Source organism: Nuphar pumila, chromosome 2 (genome assembly GCF_984573655.1).
Source record: "Nuphar pumila chromosome 2, dmNupPumi1.hap1.1, whole genome shotgun sequence".
NCBI lineage: Eukaryota > Viridiplantae > Streptophyta > Magnoliopsida > Nymphaeales > Nymphaeaceae > Nuphar > Nuphar pumila.
In genome coordinates this window covers 106,553,445-106,572,953 of record NC_143250.1, presented here as the reverse complement: position 1 = coordinate 106,572,953, position 19,509 = coordinate 106,553,445, and the positions used below count along the sequence as shown (strand labels likewise).

The window sequence follows — 19,509 nt, the reverse complement described above, 5'->3', positions numbered from 1 at the left end:
GTGGTCTGAGAGAGGAGGTTTGCCTGGACGATCTTATCCCCACTGTACAGTATGGAAATCGGCGTGCTGGAAGAGCGCGAACGAAAAGTTCACATAGTTCATCCTCACCCAGGGATCAGGTGCAATGTGATTGCACAGAAAATGTGTGCCTCACAATCTCATGCCATGACACCTGTCCGATTCAAGCTCTGGCCACAATCCGAATTTGACAAGTGTCATAGTCATCCAGCAAGGTGGAACCGCACATGTTGTGGTGCAATCACATTGCACCTGATCTGCCATCTCCTCCAAGCTCTGGATCTTCCCTACAAAACCCCAGAGGGGCAGGTCACCAAAGTACATCTGGTAGTAGTAATCTTCTATGATGGCATTTCTGAACTTGGCAACTTCTTCCCTTGACAGCTTCTTCCTACAAATAGAAGTGCTTCTTCCTACAAATAGAAGAGGAACTCGAGTTTGTAGGGGGGCTCAACTAGACGGTTGTCGTTCAGAACTTCACCAAGAGTTGCTTTCCTTTGCCTCACATGCTCTGCGATCATGTTAGCAAATGAGAGAGAGAGAGAGGAAAACATTCACCATTCAACATTACCAAAATACATCCAACAGAATATTGGATGGGAGAGAAACGAAAGATAAAGATAAGAGCAAAACAGCCACAACCTAGATGGTGATTGTGCATAGTTCACAGTACAAGCAGATCAACCCCTCCCTCTACTATGTAATTTAAGAGTCAGATGCACATCGGACATGACCCGTTGGTGAAGCCTTCCAAAATCGAATTTGATGCCCTTGAAGAAGATGTAGTTTCTTTCAGTCCAGATCACCCACCATGCTGAAAGCAACCAAACCCGCTACAATAATCTCCATTTTTTTTGTGTCGTACAATCATGAGACCAAGCAAGAGGTCTCGAATAACGGAACACGGACGAATTTGAACAGGCGGTGCACCCCAGGTTTGAAAAAATAAGTCTAGAACGGTCAGGCAGAGCCAAAATAGGTGAGTCGTGTTCTCTATTGCCTTCTCGCAAAGAACACACATGCTGGAAAATTGAATCCCCCATTTCCTGACATTAATTTGGGTTTGAACACGATTCAGAGCCACAAGTCACGCCAAAGCTTTTGCTCTTGGGGCAGGCCCCTTACCCCACATACAATCACTGGGAAACCAGTCCATCCCACGTTGTGGAAACTAACCTGGTACGAGCAGAAGGGCAAATTGAAGTACCAATACGTGACGCTGAGACAGAGTCAGACCTGTAAAGAGGCCAATGAGGCTTGGGCCTCAGGGTCCCTGGGCCCAAAAAAAATTTAGGGGCCCATTTTTAAGGCCCGAGCTCCCCATAAAAATTTTAGGGGCCTATTTTATTATTATTTTGATTCTTTAAAAAAAAATCTGAGGCGCTGCCCCTGAACTCCTACTGTTAATAGGGGCCCATTTTTTCCCTCCGCCTCAGGCCCCATAAAACACAAGTACGGCTCTGCGTTGAGATTAGAAGACAAGAAGCAAGGTTTAGATCAAATATTAATTCTAGAGAAACCAAAAAAATCACTAATTTCGATTTTAGATATTTATGTTTCTAAGTTGCCTTATTGTGACAGATCCCACGAGAAAAACAAATTTCTTGGAAAAATATCAAGAGAAACTCAGTGAATGATGAAAACTTTGTTGTTGTTGTTTGCGAGAAATAGTAAATCTCATGAAATTAGCTAAATATCATGATATTATCACGAGAAATGTAAAATCTATGCCTATGAAATCAATGAGGGAGGTGGGTTTAATTAATGGTGGAGGTGCTGGTGGACTTTATGCTGTCACAAATGAGGCAGATGGAACAAGAAATGTGTGCAATTTATGCCTATGAAATCAATTATCAGTGTCAAGAATCACTATAAGAGAAGCCATTGCCCCAAGATGTATGTACAACATATGCAATCGGATTTCTCTATTTTCAGATTTGAGGGATCATGAAAAGCACTGTGGACATCTCAAATGTTCACGTGAGAACTAAAAATTATGTTGATTTCATTTGGTTCACACAGGACATCGAGGCTGAGACATAAACACCAAGTGATTTATCTGTGTTGACATGATAGAGAAACGTTAAATAAATGGTAGTTAAGCATGGCCTCTTCTAAATATTAGAACATTTTTTCTTCAAAAAAAAATTCAGAACATTAGAGTTGTAGGAAAAGGGACAAGCATAGTGACAAATATCGATGATATAATTGATGCTTGGTGGTTAATAGATGATACTTCTAGATATGATTATTTCGAATCTAAGGTAGATTTTATTTTTTTATGTAAAAATTAATTTTATAATTAGTTTTTTATTTGATTTTTAATTTTTTTGACATTTTTGCAAGATCTTATCATAAAAACCCTAGAAAGATTAAAAAAAATGAAAATCTGACGAGAAAATGCCGTTTTAAACTTTTGTCACTATGATTGTAAGCCTTCAGCGAATGATAGCTTTTGTTATAAGGATAATCTCAAGATGCATCTCCATTAATAAGCAAAAAACCATCTTCTATTGGCCTGTAGCCTGACCTGTCTGGGTCGGGCTTGGGCTTGGTTTTTGAAGTAGGGCCTCACCCAAACTGGGTTTAGATCCAGACCTGATTTTTGCCGGGCCCTGCTGTGGGCTGACATGGGCCTGTCCAACACAACCAGACAGCTAAAAGCGCTAGCGTATCATATAAGGAGTTTTATCATGAGGACTTATCATCATTCACTCTAGATGTCTCGGTTTTTGCTAAACATTGGATTTGGGATTTGGGATTTGGGATTTGGGATTTGGGATTCCTGCTCAGCTCATGACTCTGGTGCTAAAGTTGCTCTCCACAAGTTCTCAAAAATGCAAGTGTTCAGGTTTTCAATTCCAACCCAAGTATATCAGAGCCAAAAATCCTGGACTTTGACCCGATCTCCAGGTTGAGGGAAACTCAATACCAAGAAAAAAAATCCCCAATTCAGTGGTTTTTCAGCCATAGAAACTCACCCTATTCAGCCAAATTCCTTTTTACACCAAAAATAATTCCCAAGCAGATTGCTACGTACTGTTTGGTGGTAAATGAGAGGAACAAACCAAGCAGGGGTTGTTTGGGCTCGGCTTGTTTACAGACATATGGTGTTCAGACTTGGCCCGTATGTCTCATGAGAGCCGAGCCGAGCCGAGCTCAGCTCATATGGGCCCGAGCCCGAACTGACTCACCTAAATAAAAAAATATTTTTTTTTAAAGGAAACACACTGAGAATGGAGCCTGACTTGTTAGATGCATGAATATTACCCAACCACCCAATTGAGCTTACATGTTCTTTACCATTTATGCTAAAATAAATTCTATCTAAACAAGCCTATACGAGCAGAGCAGAGATGAACACCCCTTGTTCGTGCTCAACTCGGCTATGTATACCGAACCAGCTTATGCTCAGATCACCATTCAAGAAAACTGAACACAGACGAGTTTGGGATGAGCCAAACTGAGCCGGGCCACGAGTTGCTCGGTTCGCTTACCAGCCCTACCGGCTGCCTCTTATTAAAGAGGAAAGGAGCCGAACACTGGACCATGCCTCAGATAATTCGGAGAGCAGATCAAATGATCGTGGCTGAACACTTATAGTGTTCCACCCCAACCAAAGCGAGAGCAAATCCAGTGTTCGGGGTAGAACACTTTATAGGATCCATGATTTTTAAATGTAAAAGAGATAAAAAAAAACATTAATTTATAAGATATGGATTGGGTCTGGTTCATGTAATGCTTAAAGAACCCGGGTATGGTTTTTCTTATGGTGGACCTGATCAGATTTGGGTCAGACCCGGTATCCACACATCAAAGTCAGATCCAGATTGGGACCCACTTGAGTTTGGACCAGATCTAATCCGTTGACACATTTAATTGCAGATATTATGCATCGAACTCTGCGTTGGGTGTGGAACGAATATATTCGGATCAGAATCAGGCGAATATAGTATATGGTCGTGTTAATATTCATGTACCGAACAGTTTTTGTTTGCTAGATGTAAATCAATATGTTTAACCCATTTTATTGTGCATCAGTATCACACAATTTCATTTTCTCACAGGATCCATAACCCCGTTAATGTGAGATTCCCTTAGAGTCCGGGTCTAAAACCAAACCCATCATTCACAAATCTGATACAATATCAGGTAAAACTGAATCAGGATCGGGTGCAATATTAAACACCTGATTACCCTCCATCTTGGGCCCCACAACTGACAGGCCCTGTCCCCAAGATGGAGGGTGACCAGGTGCTTAATGCACAAATATTTGTTCAATCCACCTGATCTTTTCACGGTAAAACTAGACCTAACCCTAGTGGTCATAGGTTAGGTCCACCGATACAATGTTGTACTTCAAAAGAACTAGTCTTCAGTGCTAAAACTAGAAGGGAGAGGTTGTCTTGACCAAATCTTTATTTGATGACTTGAAAGCCTTGCCCAGAACTGGGTCACTTAAATGGGCTTGTCCCTTGTGATTGAGGTAAACCCTGACTAGGGTCACAAACACCCAAGCTCTTACAGATCCTACCAGCTAAACACACTTGTACACCGAAGGAAAACCAACCTGGGACGAAAGGATCAGCACCTGTTCTGTCACGCAGGAAAATTGGGGAGTCCGGATCGGGTGTAATATGATTGCACAAAAAATTGTGCATTAAGCACCTGATCACCCTCCATCTTGGAGCCCAAGACCTGATGAAGGGTGATTGGGTGCTTAATGCACAAATATTTGTGCAATCATATTGCACCTGATATTTTCACAAAATTGGGTTGAAGCTGTCTAATTGCAACAAGGACTTCAAGAAAGGGAAGCAGATCATGTCATGTTGAACATGAGCGTTTTTGCTCATGCTGACATCGTGGCCATCCGATTTGCATTTTAAAAAGTTCAAAAGTCAACAAAACCACGTGGCATTCATCCAAAATGCAAACAGACGGCCACGATGTTGGCAGCTTGTACCTGTGATCCAGCTCATCCGATTGGACTCCACCCTCCAAGCTCAACAAGAACTGAGTGGACGTCAATGAATTGCAGGAAGACTTAAAAAGAAAAAAAGATACAAAGAAATGATTTTTCTAGGGGACACAGGTTCAAGGAGGCCGGCGACCAATTTATCAAAAGTTGAAGATCAAAGTCTTTGCCGGTGTCAACGGGTCGGACTTCCTACAGAAATGAGTGGATCCAGACCTGGATCCTATTAAGATTTCTCGTACTGGAATTGGAACCTGATCCGAATATTGTTCATAAGAAAACCATATTCAGAACAAAATAACGATTATGTAGTTCATACCCAGTAAAGTAATATTTCTTATATTTTTTACATTGAAAAATTGCAAGTTTTAATTGGATCTTGGGTTTCATGTAAATCTCGTAAACCATACCTGGGTTCATATACTTTTCGGATCTCACAGGTCCGAACAATGCGTAATTTCAATTAGTTAATACCATTCATGTTTGAATTGGAGAAAATACGAATATATGTTTAAAAGAAATGTTTACTTTTCCACGTGTTTTCTCCATAAATCAGTCACACTTTTTGTTAATTGCTCAAGCGACCATGGCCACACAGTTATGGCTGGATCACAAAGCAAAATATTAGCAAAAAAAAAAAATTCTGCTAACTTGCATACCTCAAGGTTGAAGTTGGGTGCACTCTTCTGTCGGCAGGAGGGACCTGAAGGGTTTTACTAACTGGGGACTTATCAATGTGCTGTCAAGAAAGCAAAAAAAAATATTATTTATAAAAAAACATGCCTAGTTCTTATTGATAATTCAACTTAAGAGGCCATTTTTTATGCAGCGGTGCACGCAGTTGAATATTTCTGCACATGGACACCACACCCATCCGGAGAAATACCAAGATAGGTGACTGTCAAGCAGGTCACTGCATGCCCACCATGTGGAGATGTAGATGCTGCATATATATATATATATATATATATATATATATATATATATATATATATACTTCAACTTAATTCCCAAAAGATTTGGTAAATCAAATGCATATATTTGTTCTATGATAAATCAGAATCACACTTGGGGTTTAGTTTCCAAGGTGACAATTCATATTTTCACCTCCAAATCTTCATTTCGCCCGCTTAATTATTATAGAAAATCAGTTTTACGCTCAACAAATGTTTTCCTATTTCCTCCATCTCCTTTATCCTTTCCTTCTCTTTCTTTTTTTATAATATTAGCAAATTCTAAGATCCCACTTAACAATCTTGTCCATCTACAACAATCTAGGGCATTCCGATAAATTGAAATTGGGTTAGTAAATACGATTGAATTTGGCGCAATATGCATAAACTTATTCATTATGTGTTTTTCTTATGCACATCAAAATGTTTTTAGTGTTTTGAACAAATGCAAAACTAAAGGTGTAAACAAATCAGATATGTGAAAGGTGCCTAACCAATACACCAAAAAGCCAAATGTGGTACGATAAATTTTGGTATTGGATCTGCAAAAAATGGGTCAAACAAACGTGGATTTACAGGTGAAACATGTAGGGGTGTCAATGGGTCGGGTTTACTCAGACCCGATCCGAACCAAACTCTATAGGGTCCGGATATGGTTTTACTGGGTCTGGTTCGTGTTGTTCAGGTCTGGATATTGTTTTAGTATAGTGGACCTGATTAGACCTGAGTCCGGACCCAATACCATACCCAAAAATTGGGTACAAGTCTGGTTCCACCTGGGTCCGAACCAAACCCGACCCGTTGACACCACTAGGAACATGTAAAGCAGATTAGGCAAGACTCATTCTCAACCTAGTTCCAATCACGTTTAAATACCCAGTCCTAACATGGTTTTGGATAGACCCAACTACGGTTTCCTAATATGACTCAAATTCATCTATGCTATCCATCTCAGATAATACTCCAACCAATTTGCATCCCTACCCAATACCACGTCTTAAATCCTTAGCAGATCCACAATACCACTTAAGAATATTTCAGTTAGATCCAAACATAAATCTGGATCCACTCTCTAAAAGTACGACTCAACCCATTTTGCATTAAGATCCAACCCAACCAAACCCTATAAAGTCACGGTTTGGTGATAAAAAGAGGACCTCCAATCAGAATCTGGGTGAGACTCAAAAGGTCCGATTAATATATAGAGCTGGGTATTGTTTATGAAATTTCACATCAGACCCAGCTCGACCCGAGTTCTGATTAAGATCTAAAAAACTTTCGATGTGAAAAATGATAAAATTAATATGATTTTACTGGGTATGGTCGCGCGGGGTCTGGTTCATATAATCCTTATAAGAGTTGGGTATAGGTTTATCTTATGGTGGGTCCAATTGGACCTGGAACCGGATCTGGCACCAAAACTTTAAATCAGATCCATGATCGATCCCAGCTATGTCCAAAGCAGATACATGACGTAATACAATTAGTTTGAGCACTTGGGATTCAATCACATAAGTTACAGTAGGTGCAAGTGATAGACAAGCAAAATGATGAAAAAAAATGTTGTAAGACTACCAATTAAGTTTTCACAGTACTACCTTTAACTAATTACAACAGATTGATTGGTATATGTGTTGAACAAAGAACAAGGATGCTCGAAAGCCAATGCTTCCCAGCATGAGGAACAAACGGTAGCAGATGGCCATGTAACCAAAGAAGAATGATGTCTTCATGAAACCCTACATGTTCGAACACAAGTAGCAATAATAGAAGCAGTAACAACATAACTACACTGTTGTAGATCTGCCATAACATCAACCCAAAAGGTCCAGAATTCACTAACGAATGTTTATGCACCTCATTGCTGGTGCAAACTAACCATGAAGTTATATAACCTTCAAAATGCACATCAATGTCTTTTAATAACACCAGTATAAGAGACTCGTTTTCCGCCCATACACAAAGAAACACCATACACAAAGTTTGGTGGAAAAACAGGGGAAAGTTCTTGTTGGCACTTGGGGGTCACAAAATTGAGTAAGGTACCATTTTCAACTTGAAAAACGAAGGGTATCATGATGTAGAATATATATATATATATATATATATATATATATATATATATATATATATATATATATATATATATATATATACAAAAATGTGTAGGTGTTATTTAGCATGAATAGTACAATCAGTTATAAGATTTAGCATTCAGATTTATAAATCGATTTATTTACATAAGAAAACCTTACACGAAACTCATCGAAATGACAGGAGTTTTGGTAATCCGACAGTGAAGGAGAAACACCTAAAAGGTAAATGTAGTGGATGGTGGCAACGGTGTTCCCACTATGCAGACGACAACAAAGGTTGCTCCAACGGCAACAGATGACGGCAAAGGGTGCTCTGACGATAGCAAACGACAGAAAAGGGTGTTCCGACGACAGCAGACGACGACAAAGGGTGTGTCGTCAAAAGAAGCTCCTATTACAGTAGATGGTGTGTCGTTAAAGGGTGATCATGCAGCAGCATAAGAGTTTACTGCTTAAGGCAAAAATGAAATGTTTGGACTTTAAAAAGTTAAGATTATCTTCTTTTTTCTGAATAAAAGACATTTTGTCTTTTTTTCAAATCATCGTTTCATGACGAGAATAACAGGAAAGGGTACTTAAGTCTTTACAATTGCACCAGACTCCAACGCTAAGTAATGCCGATACACACGGGGATATAAGACACACGTGCTTATATAAGTGGCGCTCATTCGGACCCCGAACACGAAAGACATATAACCTGCTTCGCCCATATATCGGCTAACGCATAGTAAAGCTCAACGTGGGTAGGGATGGCAGTGGGGCGGGGGACAAGGTCTCCACCCCCGCCCCGCCTCAAGATTTTATCCTCCACCCCGCCCCGCCTCCCTGGCGGGGATGGATTTTATCCTCCACCCCCGCCTTCGTCCCCGTTTCATGTCCTCCATCCCCGATTCAAACGAGGATGAGGCGGGGCGGGGATATTGCGGGGAAAAGTGGTGGGGTGGGGGTGGGGATGAGGTGGGGGACAAGGTCTCCACCCCCGCCCAGCCTCAAGATTTTATCCTCCACCCCTGCCCCGCCTCCCTGGCGGGGATGGATTGTATCCTCCACCCCGCCTTCATCCCCGTTTCATGTCCTCCATCCCTGGTTCAAACGGGGATGAGGCGGGGCGGGGCAGGGATATTGCTTGGGGCGGGAATGAGGCGGGGATCGTGGCGGGGCGGGGAAAAGTGCACGTCCATCCCCACCTCCACCCCCGGACGGGGATGGATTTTAACCTTCGTCCCCGCCTCCATCCCCGTTGCATACCCTTCATCCTCGGTCCAAACGGGGCGGGGCCCCGCTTTCCCCCGGTCCACTGCCATCCCTAAACGTGGGTGACACCGCAACGCCGAAGCCCTGGAAGCGGATAAGATCATTTGTGAAAATGAGCCTTCTCCTCATCCGGAAAGCATAACCATCCGTTAGGATGAATGCCACGTGTTACGTAACCTTTCCTTTAACGGCATCAAATACAAACTTTTGAATGTTACTAAAAAACAGTACGGAGCCACCTTTCAGCGTCCTTTCCCTCGTCTTGTCTGGAACTCTCTCTCTCTGTGGCGCGCCCCTCATCTCGTCGGAAAACCGTCAACCAGTTTTTCGGCCGACAACGAGAGATGGAAAAGGAGCGGTGGTAGGTCATAAGCGAAGCGGAAAAGGAGGAATCTCTCTCTCTCTCTCTGCCGAATCGCTCTTCGGCCGCCAGGGAGATCGCTTTCATGTGAGTCCCTTTTCCGATGTCTGATTGAGAAAAAACAGAATGTCCGTTTGTTTTGAGTCTTTTTTTAGTGTGATCGTGCTTGTGTTTAGGGGAAACGAAAATTTTAGGATTTGGGAAACTTTTTTTGTTGGTTCTGGGATTGCCTTGTTGCGGTTTTAGGCTGATCAGCCGTGCAAATTCCCGATCAAAGGCACGTAAGGATTTTTCTCTTTTTTATTGGTTTTGGGATTGCCTTCTCGCAGTTTAGTTCTAAATCGGTGTTTCTTTTTGAAGGTTTGGTTTGTGTTTTCATTTTGACCTTTGCTTTCTGCGTTTAGCTATGAAGTGGTGGAGTTGATTCGAGCAATTAAGATGATTTTTTGGGATTTTGTTGTATTTTTTTAATTTCTTGATTGCCATGATCTTCATTTTATTCATTCTGATTGTACAGGAAGAAAGCAAAAAATAAACTTTTGCTATTTTTTTTGCTTAATTGGGTGTATATGCCCGGTCTAAAATGGACAGAGAAAGGTTTTTCTTGATCACGGTGGCTGTTCAATATCTCAAGTATGAAGTATGAAGCTCTAAAAAATGAAGAAGAAAGAAAAACCAGTAAATAGAGTTATGACTACATTTTATGTCAATTTGCTGATTCTTGAGTTATTCGACCACGTTGTGGTCATGAATGCTAATTCTTGATCTATTCTGTGTGAATGATAACAGGTTGGATTTGATTGCAAAAGCACATCGTTAAGAGCACGTTCAGGCTATTGGAAGGCATCCCACCAATGGTAGGGGCCGACCAACCCTAACTTGCAGGGCAAGGTCCTCACCTTGCAGGAATATACCAAGCAATGACTGGGCATTGCAAGGCATAGGCAGCAGGGCACAGGCATTTGCATTTGAAGCACTTTTCACAAAAGACCTTTGAGGACCATGTTGATACTTCTCCGGTCACTTTTTTTTTTTTTTAATGGTCTTAACACAGCAATTATCATAGTGACAAATATAGCTAGATTCATGAAAATCTACCGATAATATCATGAGAAATTGCCTGAAAGTTTAAAACGGTAATTTCTTACGAGCCATGATTTAAACACAATATTTATGTTTTAAACGGCTATTTATCGTGAAAAAATGTGTACTTTTATTTCTAAATATTTTTTATTAATATTTTTTTATAAAATTTAATTGTTATATTTATTTATTTTTATTGTCGAGATTTTGCTGAAAAAAACATGAGTTTCAAATTCTCATGAGTTTTTAAAAACAAGATTTTGTTGTTTTTAACGTTTGTCACTATGTGCCTAACCCCAACTTTCTCGATCCAAAAAAGTTTTGTTGAAATGATATCATTCGAATGTTAATTGGTACATGACAACAACAAGTGATGAGGTATCACAACTAGAGGAACAATGGGCAGAACAAATTAATATATGATGCATATTTTATATCATATATTGTACATAGTTTTAATGTTTAGCATGCAAGAAAGACGTTTAGAATTCAATCCTTTTGGTTTACAACTTCAACACAATGTAATAATTTTGTAAATGGGTCAGCTTGTGCTTCTCTTAGTAGCTTTAGATTTCAAGTTCTATTATTTTTATAAATAACTGAGCTCAAGCTGAGCCCGTTTTGAACAAGCCGAGCTTGAACCACAATGGACCAGCACGTTTACCAGCATTAGTTATTAAAATTAGGGGTGTCAACGAGTCGGCTTTGGTTCGGACCTAACTGGAACCAGACTTGGACCAGATTTTCAGGTATGGTATCAGGTCCGGACCAGGTCTAATTGGGTTTACTATAAGAGAAGCCATACCTGGATATCTGATAAGAACTACATGAAGTAGACCCAGACCATACCCAGTAAAATAATATTTTTTATCATTTTTACATTGAAAATTTATGGGTCTTAATCGGAACTCGGGTCGGGTCCAGGTCTGGAATAAAATTTCACAAACTATAACTGAGTCCAGGTATTAATCAGATCTTCGGGTTTGGACCCGGGTCTTAATCGGGTCTTCTTATTTGTCACCATACCCAGACCATATAGGGTTTGGTCCTGGTCGGGTCCAGGTAAACCAGACCCGTTGACACCCCTAGTTATTATGGATGATTATTTTTATCACTAGTATGAAAAAAAAAATCAAGGCCAATCCCCATACGTTGATGTTACATTTTGAAGGTTTCACATTTAAATAAATCGTTTTATGTGCGGTTCAATTCCAGGATCCCAATCACAAAGCTCATCTTGAAACTGGATTTGAGTCTGATATAATCATATCCGAATCCATAGCACGATTTGTAATCTTCAAGTAAGGGCCCAAAGCTGCCCAAAATCAGGCAAAAACTTGCCTCTTAAGTTAGTTTTTTCAAAATTTCGTCGGTCATATATGCCTGATCACCTGAATTTGGTTTGCACGCGGTTGGATCCGGACGCATCTAATAAGAAAAGTAGGTCCATAACAACTTGGACATAGCACTTGAACTGGGGGATGATCCACGTCTAATATGATCCGTGGATATATATAGTACTGCGCTGACTCGATATGCCTAAAAAAAGGCTACGCAACACTCATGACAAGCTCCCATGCAAGAGGATCTGGATCCAGAGATTATATTAGGAGCCAATCAATGTGAAATTGCACCCATATCCACCATTACAGGAGCTGTTACAAATCAGAATTTGGATCTGGATTAGTTGCTTCAGTCAGGTATATATTAGCCTTCAGCTTGGCCTTCAAACCAAAAAGAAAGAAATATAAAAACAAAAAGAAATAACTAAATAAAAAATCAAGAATCAGAGCGCAAAACAAACTAAAAGAGAAAACAATCTCCAAATCTCTTACAACAGACTCTAACCACCAGCCTTCGACACTTATTTAACTCCTCTCTCTCTCGTTCTGCAAGAAAGATTCAGGTTTTTGGCTGCTTCTGATAGAGCTACAGCCATCCCCAAGATGGCGTCGTTACACAGCGCCTTCTTCTTCCTTCTCCCCTTCTTCTTCTTCACGTCGCTCTGCACACCGTCCCTTTGTGCGACCCGCCCACAGCCTTTTCCAAGTCTCCACAAGCTCATCGCCTCCGTCCTCGTCTCTCTCGGCTACCAGCAGCTCGCCTCATTAGCCCCTTCCCTCTCCAACTCCCTCTTCTACTGGCATCTCCCCGCCACCGTCTTCGCCCCCACTGACCACTCCATCAACGCCTCCTCCATCGTCCTCATGGAGCACATCGTCCGCGGCAACTTCAGCCTCAGCCACCTCTCCAAGCTCGAATCCGGCACCGTTCTCGAGACCACATACCCCGGACGATGCATAGCCTTCTCCCTCCGGGACTACGGAACCACCATTCTGGTGAACTCCGTCCCCATCGTAAAGCCCGACTTGTACAACGACGGCCTCCTGATTGTCCACGGGATCCAATCTCCACTCTCCCACTGCTCTTGCGACCTACATCCTACCACCTTCGGCCCCAACAGCACTACCCTGACCGGAAAACGCTGCCACCCATCGGCGGCGTCCGTCAAGAGACTGACGCTGCTCGATGCGATGCTCCGACTCGAACTGAGAGGTTACAGCATCTTGGCGGTCGCCATGCAGAACCAGTACGCGGAGCTCGTGAGGCTCCACAACATGACGGTGTTCGCCCTCAAAGACTCGGCCATCTTCTTGGGTGGCCACGCCTACTTCAACAACGTCCGGTTTCACGTCGTGCCCAACCGGTTGCTCACCCATGCCTGTCTCGCGAGCCTGCCCCTTGGCTCGGTCTTGCCGACGCTGGTGAGGGGGGACAGTCTCGTCGTAACTAACGCGGGCACAGGTGTTCGGATCAACTACGTGCCCATTCAGTCGCCGAACGTGTTCTACAACCTCAACATCATGGTACATGAGATCTTCCTTCCCTTCCCCCACCTATTCGAAGCGCCCTCCATCGATGACAACCCGCTCGGCGATGAAGTCTTTCAGGCATCTGAGAATGGTCTGCTCATAGATGAGCCATCCGAGCAAGGTCTGCACACAGCTGAGCCATCCGAGCATCGTCTGCACACAGCTGAGCCATCCGAGCAATGTCTGCACACAGCTGAGCCATCCGAGCTATGTCTGCACACAGATGAGCCATCCGAGCATAGTCCTAGCCCGGTCATGGAATCGGAGCATGACGAGCTTTGATGCGAAGAAGGGAGCCCCTCGCTCGCTCTCGTCTTTCTTAATTTCTTTTTCTTTATCCATCCATTCTTGGTGTTGGTTTTCTTGTTTCCTTGAATATACTAGAGTGCCTTGATTCTGATAGACGTCTCTTTTTTCCATGAATATTGTGATATCGTTATAAATCCACATGGACTAGCCTTTGTTGGTAAATCTACATGAGCTCCCCCTAGCCGGACATGCTGACGAGAGTGGGCAAGTGACCACCCGCTGAACATTCAGAGATTTATATTTTACCATACGATGCTCAAAACCAACCAAGATGCCTATAATTTGCCGAGCATTTAGAGATATATATTTTACTATACAATGCTCAAAGTATGGTTTGATAATCAGGCAAAAATCATAGCTCAAACCCAACCCACATGTTACTTGGGTTAAGTTCAGGTCGGGTTGGGGACCATATTTTACACTCGTATATCCAGATATTTGGGTTTGGGTTGTGTTGGAAACCCAACACAATGTAATTAAAGATTTTTTTTTTTCGCTCAAGAAAACTGACGTAAAAATGGCATGGAAAATTGAGTTACATTAAAAGCATTAAATAGTACACATGGGTTTAATTCGGCTTCAATCTTACAAAATGAGGTAGGGAAATGGACATGTAACGCCTTCCTTGGAAATCAATTGTTACTGTGTAGGAACTACCATTTCATGTCCAAGACTTGATATCATCCAATTCTCAGACCTGACAAAAGAAAAAATGATCCCACACTAGTGCTTTTTTTTGTATTTTTCTAAATATAAATATTCGTGTTCTAAACTTTTCCATTAACGAAACAAAACCAGCTTTTTGCTGATGTTTTGACAAAGACAAGAGGTTTTTCTGGTTTTTTTTTGTTGACAAAGCTTTATCGACAAAGAGATGGGATCAAGTCAGAGTGTGTTCTGAGGGAGTGTTTGACGTGCGGAACGCATGTGTCTGCAGGAGGCGCAGCGCATGGGCCCCACGCACGTCTGGACGCCCATGCAAGCACCGGATACATGGAAGCTGTTCTGGAAAGTCTCCCCCTAAAACAGTATCCTCCGCTATTCCGTCTCTCCCCCCCACCACACACACACACGCACACACACACACACACACAATGGAACAACGGTGGACGAACACTGCCGGATGCTTGAAAATAATAATAAATAAATAAATAAAATTTGGTGCACGGACAGAATCGGACAGCGCGTCCTGTCACGCCCCTGACCAGTACAAGACAGGATAGTGCATCCCTGTCTACTCACAAACCGCGTGTTCAGTGTTTTGATGGTTGGCGTTCATTTTTAAGATGAACAACATCCAAGGATCTCTCATACAAAAAGGTGGGTTTTAAACAAGAATTTTGCTAACTATAATAACATGACTAAGAATCTAAGATTATATCTTCTACTTCTTCCAAAAAAAAAAATAACTTGGCAAAGATTATGGGGGGCGCAGATCAGGTCATGCTGAACATGAGCGTTTATGCTCACGCGGACATCGTGGCCGTCTGTTTGCATTTTGGATGAATGCCACGTGGTTTTGTTGACTCGGACGGCCATGATGTCAGCATGAGCAAAAACCCTCATGTTCAGCCTGACCTGATCCGCTACCAAGATTATATACTCTGGTCAAACGCTTTTTCCCAGAACTACAATGACAATTTAGGAACTTGTTCTCTATTAATATCTAGATACATGACGTAGCACAATTAGTTTGAGCACTTGGGATAGGGATGGCAGTGGACCGGGGACAAGGTCCCCACCCCCTGCCCCATCTCAAAATTCTGCCCTCTATCCTTGCACAGATTTTTATTTTAACCTTCATTCTTCCTCTATCCTCATTTCATGTCCTCCATCCTGTCTAAACGGAGCGAGGCAAGGTGAGGTGAGGCTCCATTTTCCCTCGGTCTACTGTCATCTTTAAAGAAAGAGAGGAAGGTTTACTAACTGGGATCGGAAATGGGGCGGGGCGGGGCAAGCGAGGCAAGAAAAAGCGTAAGTCCATCTCTGTATTCATCATCGTGCGGGTTTTGATTTTAACGTCCATCACCCTTGCGGGGCGGAGCCCTGTTTGCCCTCGTTCCACTGCCATACATAGCTTGGGATGCCATCACCTATGCTATAATAGGTGCAGGCGATATGACAGGCAAAATGATGAACAAAAAGTGTTGTTTTAATCACAATTAATGGATTGGTACATGCGTTGAACGGAGAACAACGATGCGCAAAAGCCAATTTCCCAACAAGAGGAACAAACAGTAACAGATGAAAGCCATGTAACCAAAGAAAGAATGATGTTTGCATGAAACCCGACATTTCTGTGCGCATGTAGTAATAATAAAAGCAATAACTATAAGCATACGGTGTAGATCCTCAGCACAAAACAGATCTGCATAGCATTAACCACAAAAACGTGAGGATGTTTTTATGCATGTCACTGCCCGGTAACTTAATGCCCCCCTCCCCTCCCCTCCTACTAGGTAAACCTCGAATGGGATCACCAACATTGGAACCCTTATAGATTCCACCAGTCCAACTCTGCTTGTCTCTTTGACGAGCTTGAGCTAAACTAGCCAAGCTCAAGCTAACTCATTAACAAAAAAAATATATGATTTATGAGTTAAAAAAGAATTTGGACCCTAAACCTAAGCCAGGCCCCTAAAACGCACAAAAAAAAACTTTCAAACTTGTATGCAATAGGATAAAGTCTAAATTTATTGCTTGCAAGCCAAAACTTCAACCAACCATACTAAAAAAACTATCTTCATGTAAATGAATATATTAATTGAGCATGCACATGCACATGCACATGCGCACACACACATATAGCAGCCAATCAGACCATCACAACTAGCCTCCACCACCACAAACCGCATACATGAAGTTGGTGTTGCATTAACCTGTATCTGAGTTGGTGTCCGTAGTGTGAGTGTAAAACTCCTCGAGTACTTCCCCTACGCGTTTGGGATATTTTTTCATTTGGCAAAGGCCTTGTTGCAAAAGATGCACACCACAGATATCAAACTCTTCAACTTCTTTCAACTTGAAAGCATTAGGCCAACCAAGATGGAGCCCTTGTGGGCAATTTCTATTTGGTTAAAGACCAATTTCGTTCTTGAGCACCTGCAGATCATACTATACATGCTACTGCAAAATTCGTATAACTAACCTACTAAAATATAGATAAAATAATCAATAGTCCTCTCTCTCTCTCTCTCTCTCTCTCTCTCTCTCTCTCTCTCTCTCTCTCTCTCTCTCTCTCTCTGTGTGTGTGTGTGGTAAAACCAATTTCACAAGCACCTGTGGATCAATCTCCCCACTGCAAATTTGGTAGAACTAAACTACACTGGTTTCAATAAACAAAAGATGTAGATGACTCACCTAAAATGTCCAACGTTTCTCAAGCATAAATCTTTCTCTCTCTCTCTCTCTCTCTCTCTGAGCATAGAATCATCAATAGAGGTTAGATCCAAAATTTGGATTGACTACTATATTATCTTTATACAATGAAAACCATAACAAAAACATAATCACAATGAACCGAGGTTATGTTGGCCAAGAAGACAGAGCGACCTTCCTGTAGTTCAAAAAGCTCAAACCCTCAGAGTTGCTTGATCTTGCTATGAGATTTTTCTCTTGCCCACTCTTTTTTCACCTGCATCGCCACTACCTATTCCATTATTGATCCCTCTAAAGATGGATAGCTTCAAATCATTCATCGATTGATCACTCTCAATCACGCCCATCTTCACCTTCTTATCCAACCATAAAGGCGCCCATACAACCTCAACTTCCCCACTATCTTCCATCTACAACGAACACCCGGCTATATGAGTAGGGAAGAAAATGTATACCTGTTGAAATATGCCAAAAATAGAAATCTAATAAATTGCCCAAGATATAACAGAAAAAAAAAATTATGGATAAGGAAGAAAAAACCAAGATATTGAGAAAAGCGCAAGACCTGAAACGGATCCCAAAATATTAAGAATACCCTGTTATAAATGAAACCCAAAGCAAACACCCGGCTATATGAGTATATACTTGAAAAAGCTAGAAATATCAATAAAACTATTTTTTTCACTTCAAATGGGAAGAAAAGATTTAGGGGCATGTGATTGAGCGTAATAAATGAGAGGTAAATATGAGAATAAGCATTTATCAACAGTAGTGAAAGACCACTAAGGTTCTTCCACCAAGTTGGAAGTTCATGAGAAGGTTGATCAGTAAGTGCTAACAAAGCACAAGTGGAGTCGATCTCTTCGAGGAAAGAGGATCAAAAAGAGGCAACCTGCAACCAGAGGATTGCTATTTACAAGAAGTAGCAAAGAAAACTTAACAAGGATTTGAATAGATGCAAAAGTGTTTTGAAGAACTTGCTGGTTTCTGAAATTAACTAGAAATAACAAGTTTGTGCATAGATGAAGTGCCTGAATTTGCACATAAAACTGGAGTGCCTCATATGGAGATGAACAAATACCTAAAGAATAGATCATCATCTGGTCTGAAATTATGGAGAAGCACAACAAAAGTAAACATAGCACAATTAAACATTGCAAACAGATAAAAAAGGTGAACCAACTGTGGATCTAAGATCCTCTAAGCAAAAATTAATGTTCAGCATCTATATAAAGTGATAGCAGTCCATATATGAGATATCTACACAAGATTAAACAATAATGGAGATAAATAAAAAATTTACACTGCATAACATGTAGCATTTGCATTATAATAGAATGTTCTTCACATTTGACCGAGTAACTAACAAATTCAGAAATTCCATCAATAACATGGTGAAAGCTATGTTGAAGGAATTCTGTATATACATATCTTTTCCTTTTTAAAGCCCTGAAGATAAAAGCTTGAATAGGAACAGTTAATTATAATGCAAATGGATGCAGTGCGATGGGGGAATAGTTAATTGGGCACTCTGAATGCAAGGGTGACTCACAGTATAAACAAACCCCAATCCAAAAGAAACAAGTGGTGATTTCAGTAAGATTGAAGATTTCAAACTTGGCATAGATACCGAAAACCACTTCCAACTATTGTCATTTTAAGAATTTTCCCTACATAAAGCCATCGTCAATATAATGACAGCCAAATCAACCTCCAACAAAAAAACTTGTTTGAAACCTAACCACCCTTATTCCTTGAAAATCATTAAAGCAATTTGCCATATCATCCATTACCAATTTAAATTCAATCCATCAATTACGTGACCAAATGGCAATCCAAAGAAAAGTCGTTGATGAATACTTGTGAAGAAGCATTTACAGAACAACAAAACACACATGAATCCAAGCAAATCTAAATACCTGAAGCAATATAAATTGTGCTGACAAAGTGGTTGCCTCTTTCTGAAGTGTTTGCACCTTCCTCTCCAGCTCACTAGTATAAAGTATCTTTTGTTCCTTTGGTCGTGTTGCAGACTGTCGGTTAGCAAGAATCCTACACATGGAGGATCCGCAAAAACTCAACTTGAGTCAAAAGGAAGTCATAAACAATATGCAATCATCTCAGTAGAAACCCTCAAACAACACACTCATAACTAACACCTTCAAAACATCACCACACATCTGAAAAATTGCACCAAAGAGAAAAC

At 41.2% G+C, this 19,509-nt stretch overlaps 1 protein-coding gene across 1 annotated transcript; it reads left to right on the top strand.

The window, feature by feature from the left end:
* Window positions 1-12,689: 12,689 nt before the first annotated feature.
* On the top strand, window positions 12,690-13,898 carry LOC149846586 (fasciclin-like arabinogalactan protein 21). The gene has a single exon (XM_089991677.1). It carries the CDS (start codon window positions 12,690-12,692, stop codon window positions 13,896-13,898), a length of 1,209 nt encoding a protein of 402 aa, XP_089847803.1.
* The last annotated feature ends 5,611 nt before the right edge of the window (window positions 13,899-19,509 follow it).

Excerpts from the sequence above, each read along its gene's own strand:
- LOC149846586 (XM_089991677.1), top strand. The coding sequence starts at position 12,690 with ATGGCGTCGTTACACAGCGCCTTCTTCTTCCTTCTCCCCTTCTTCTTC.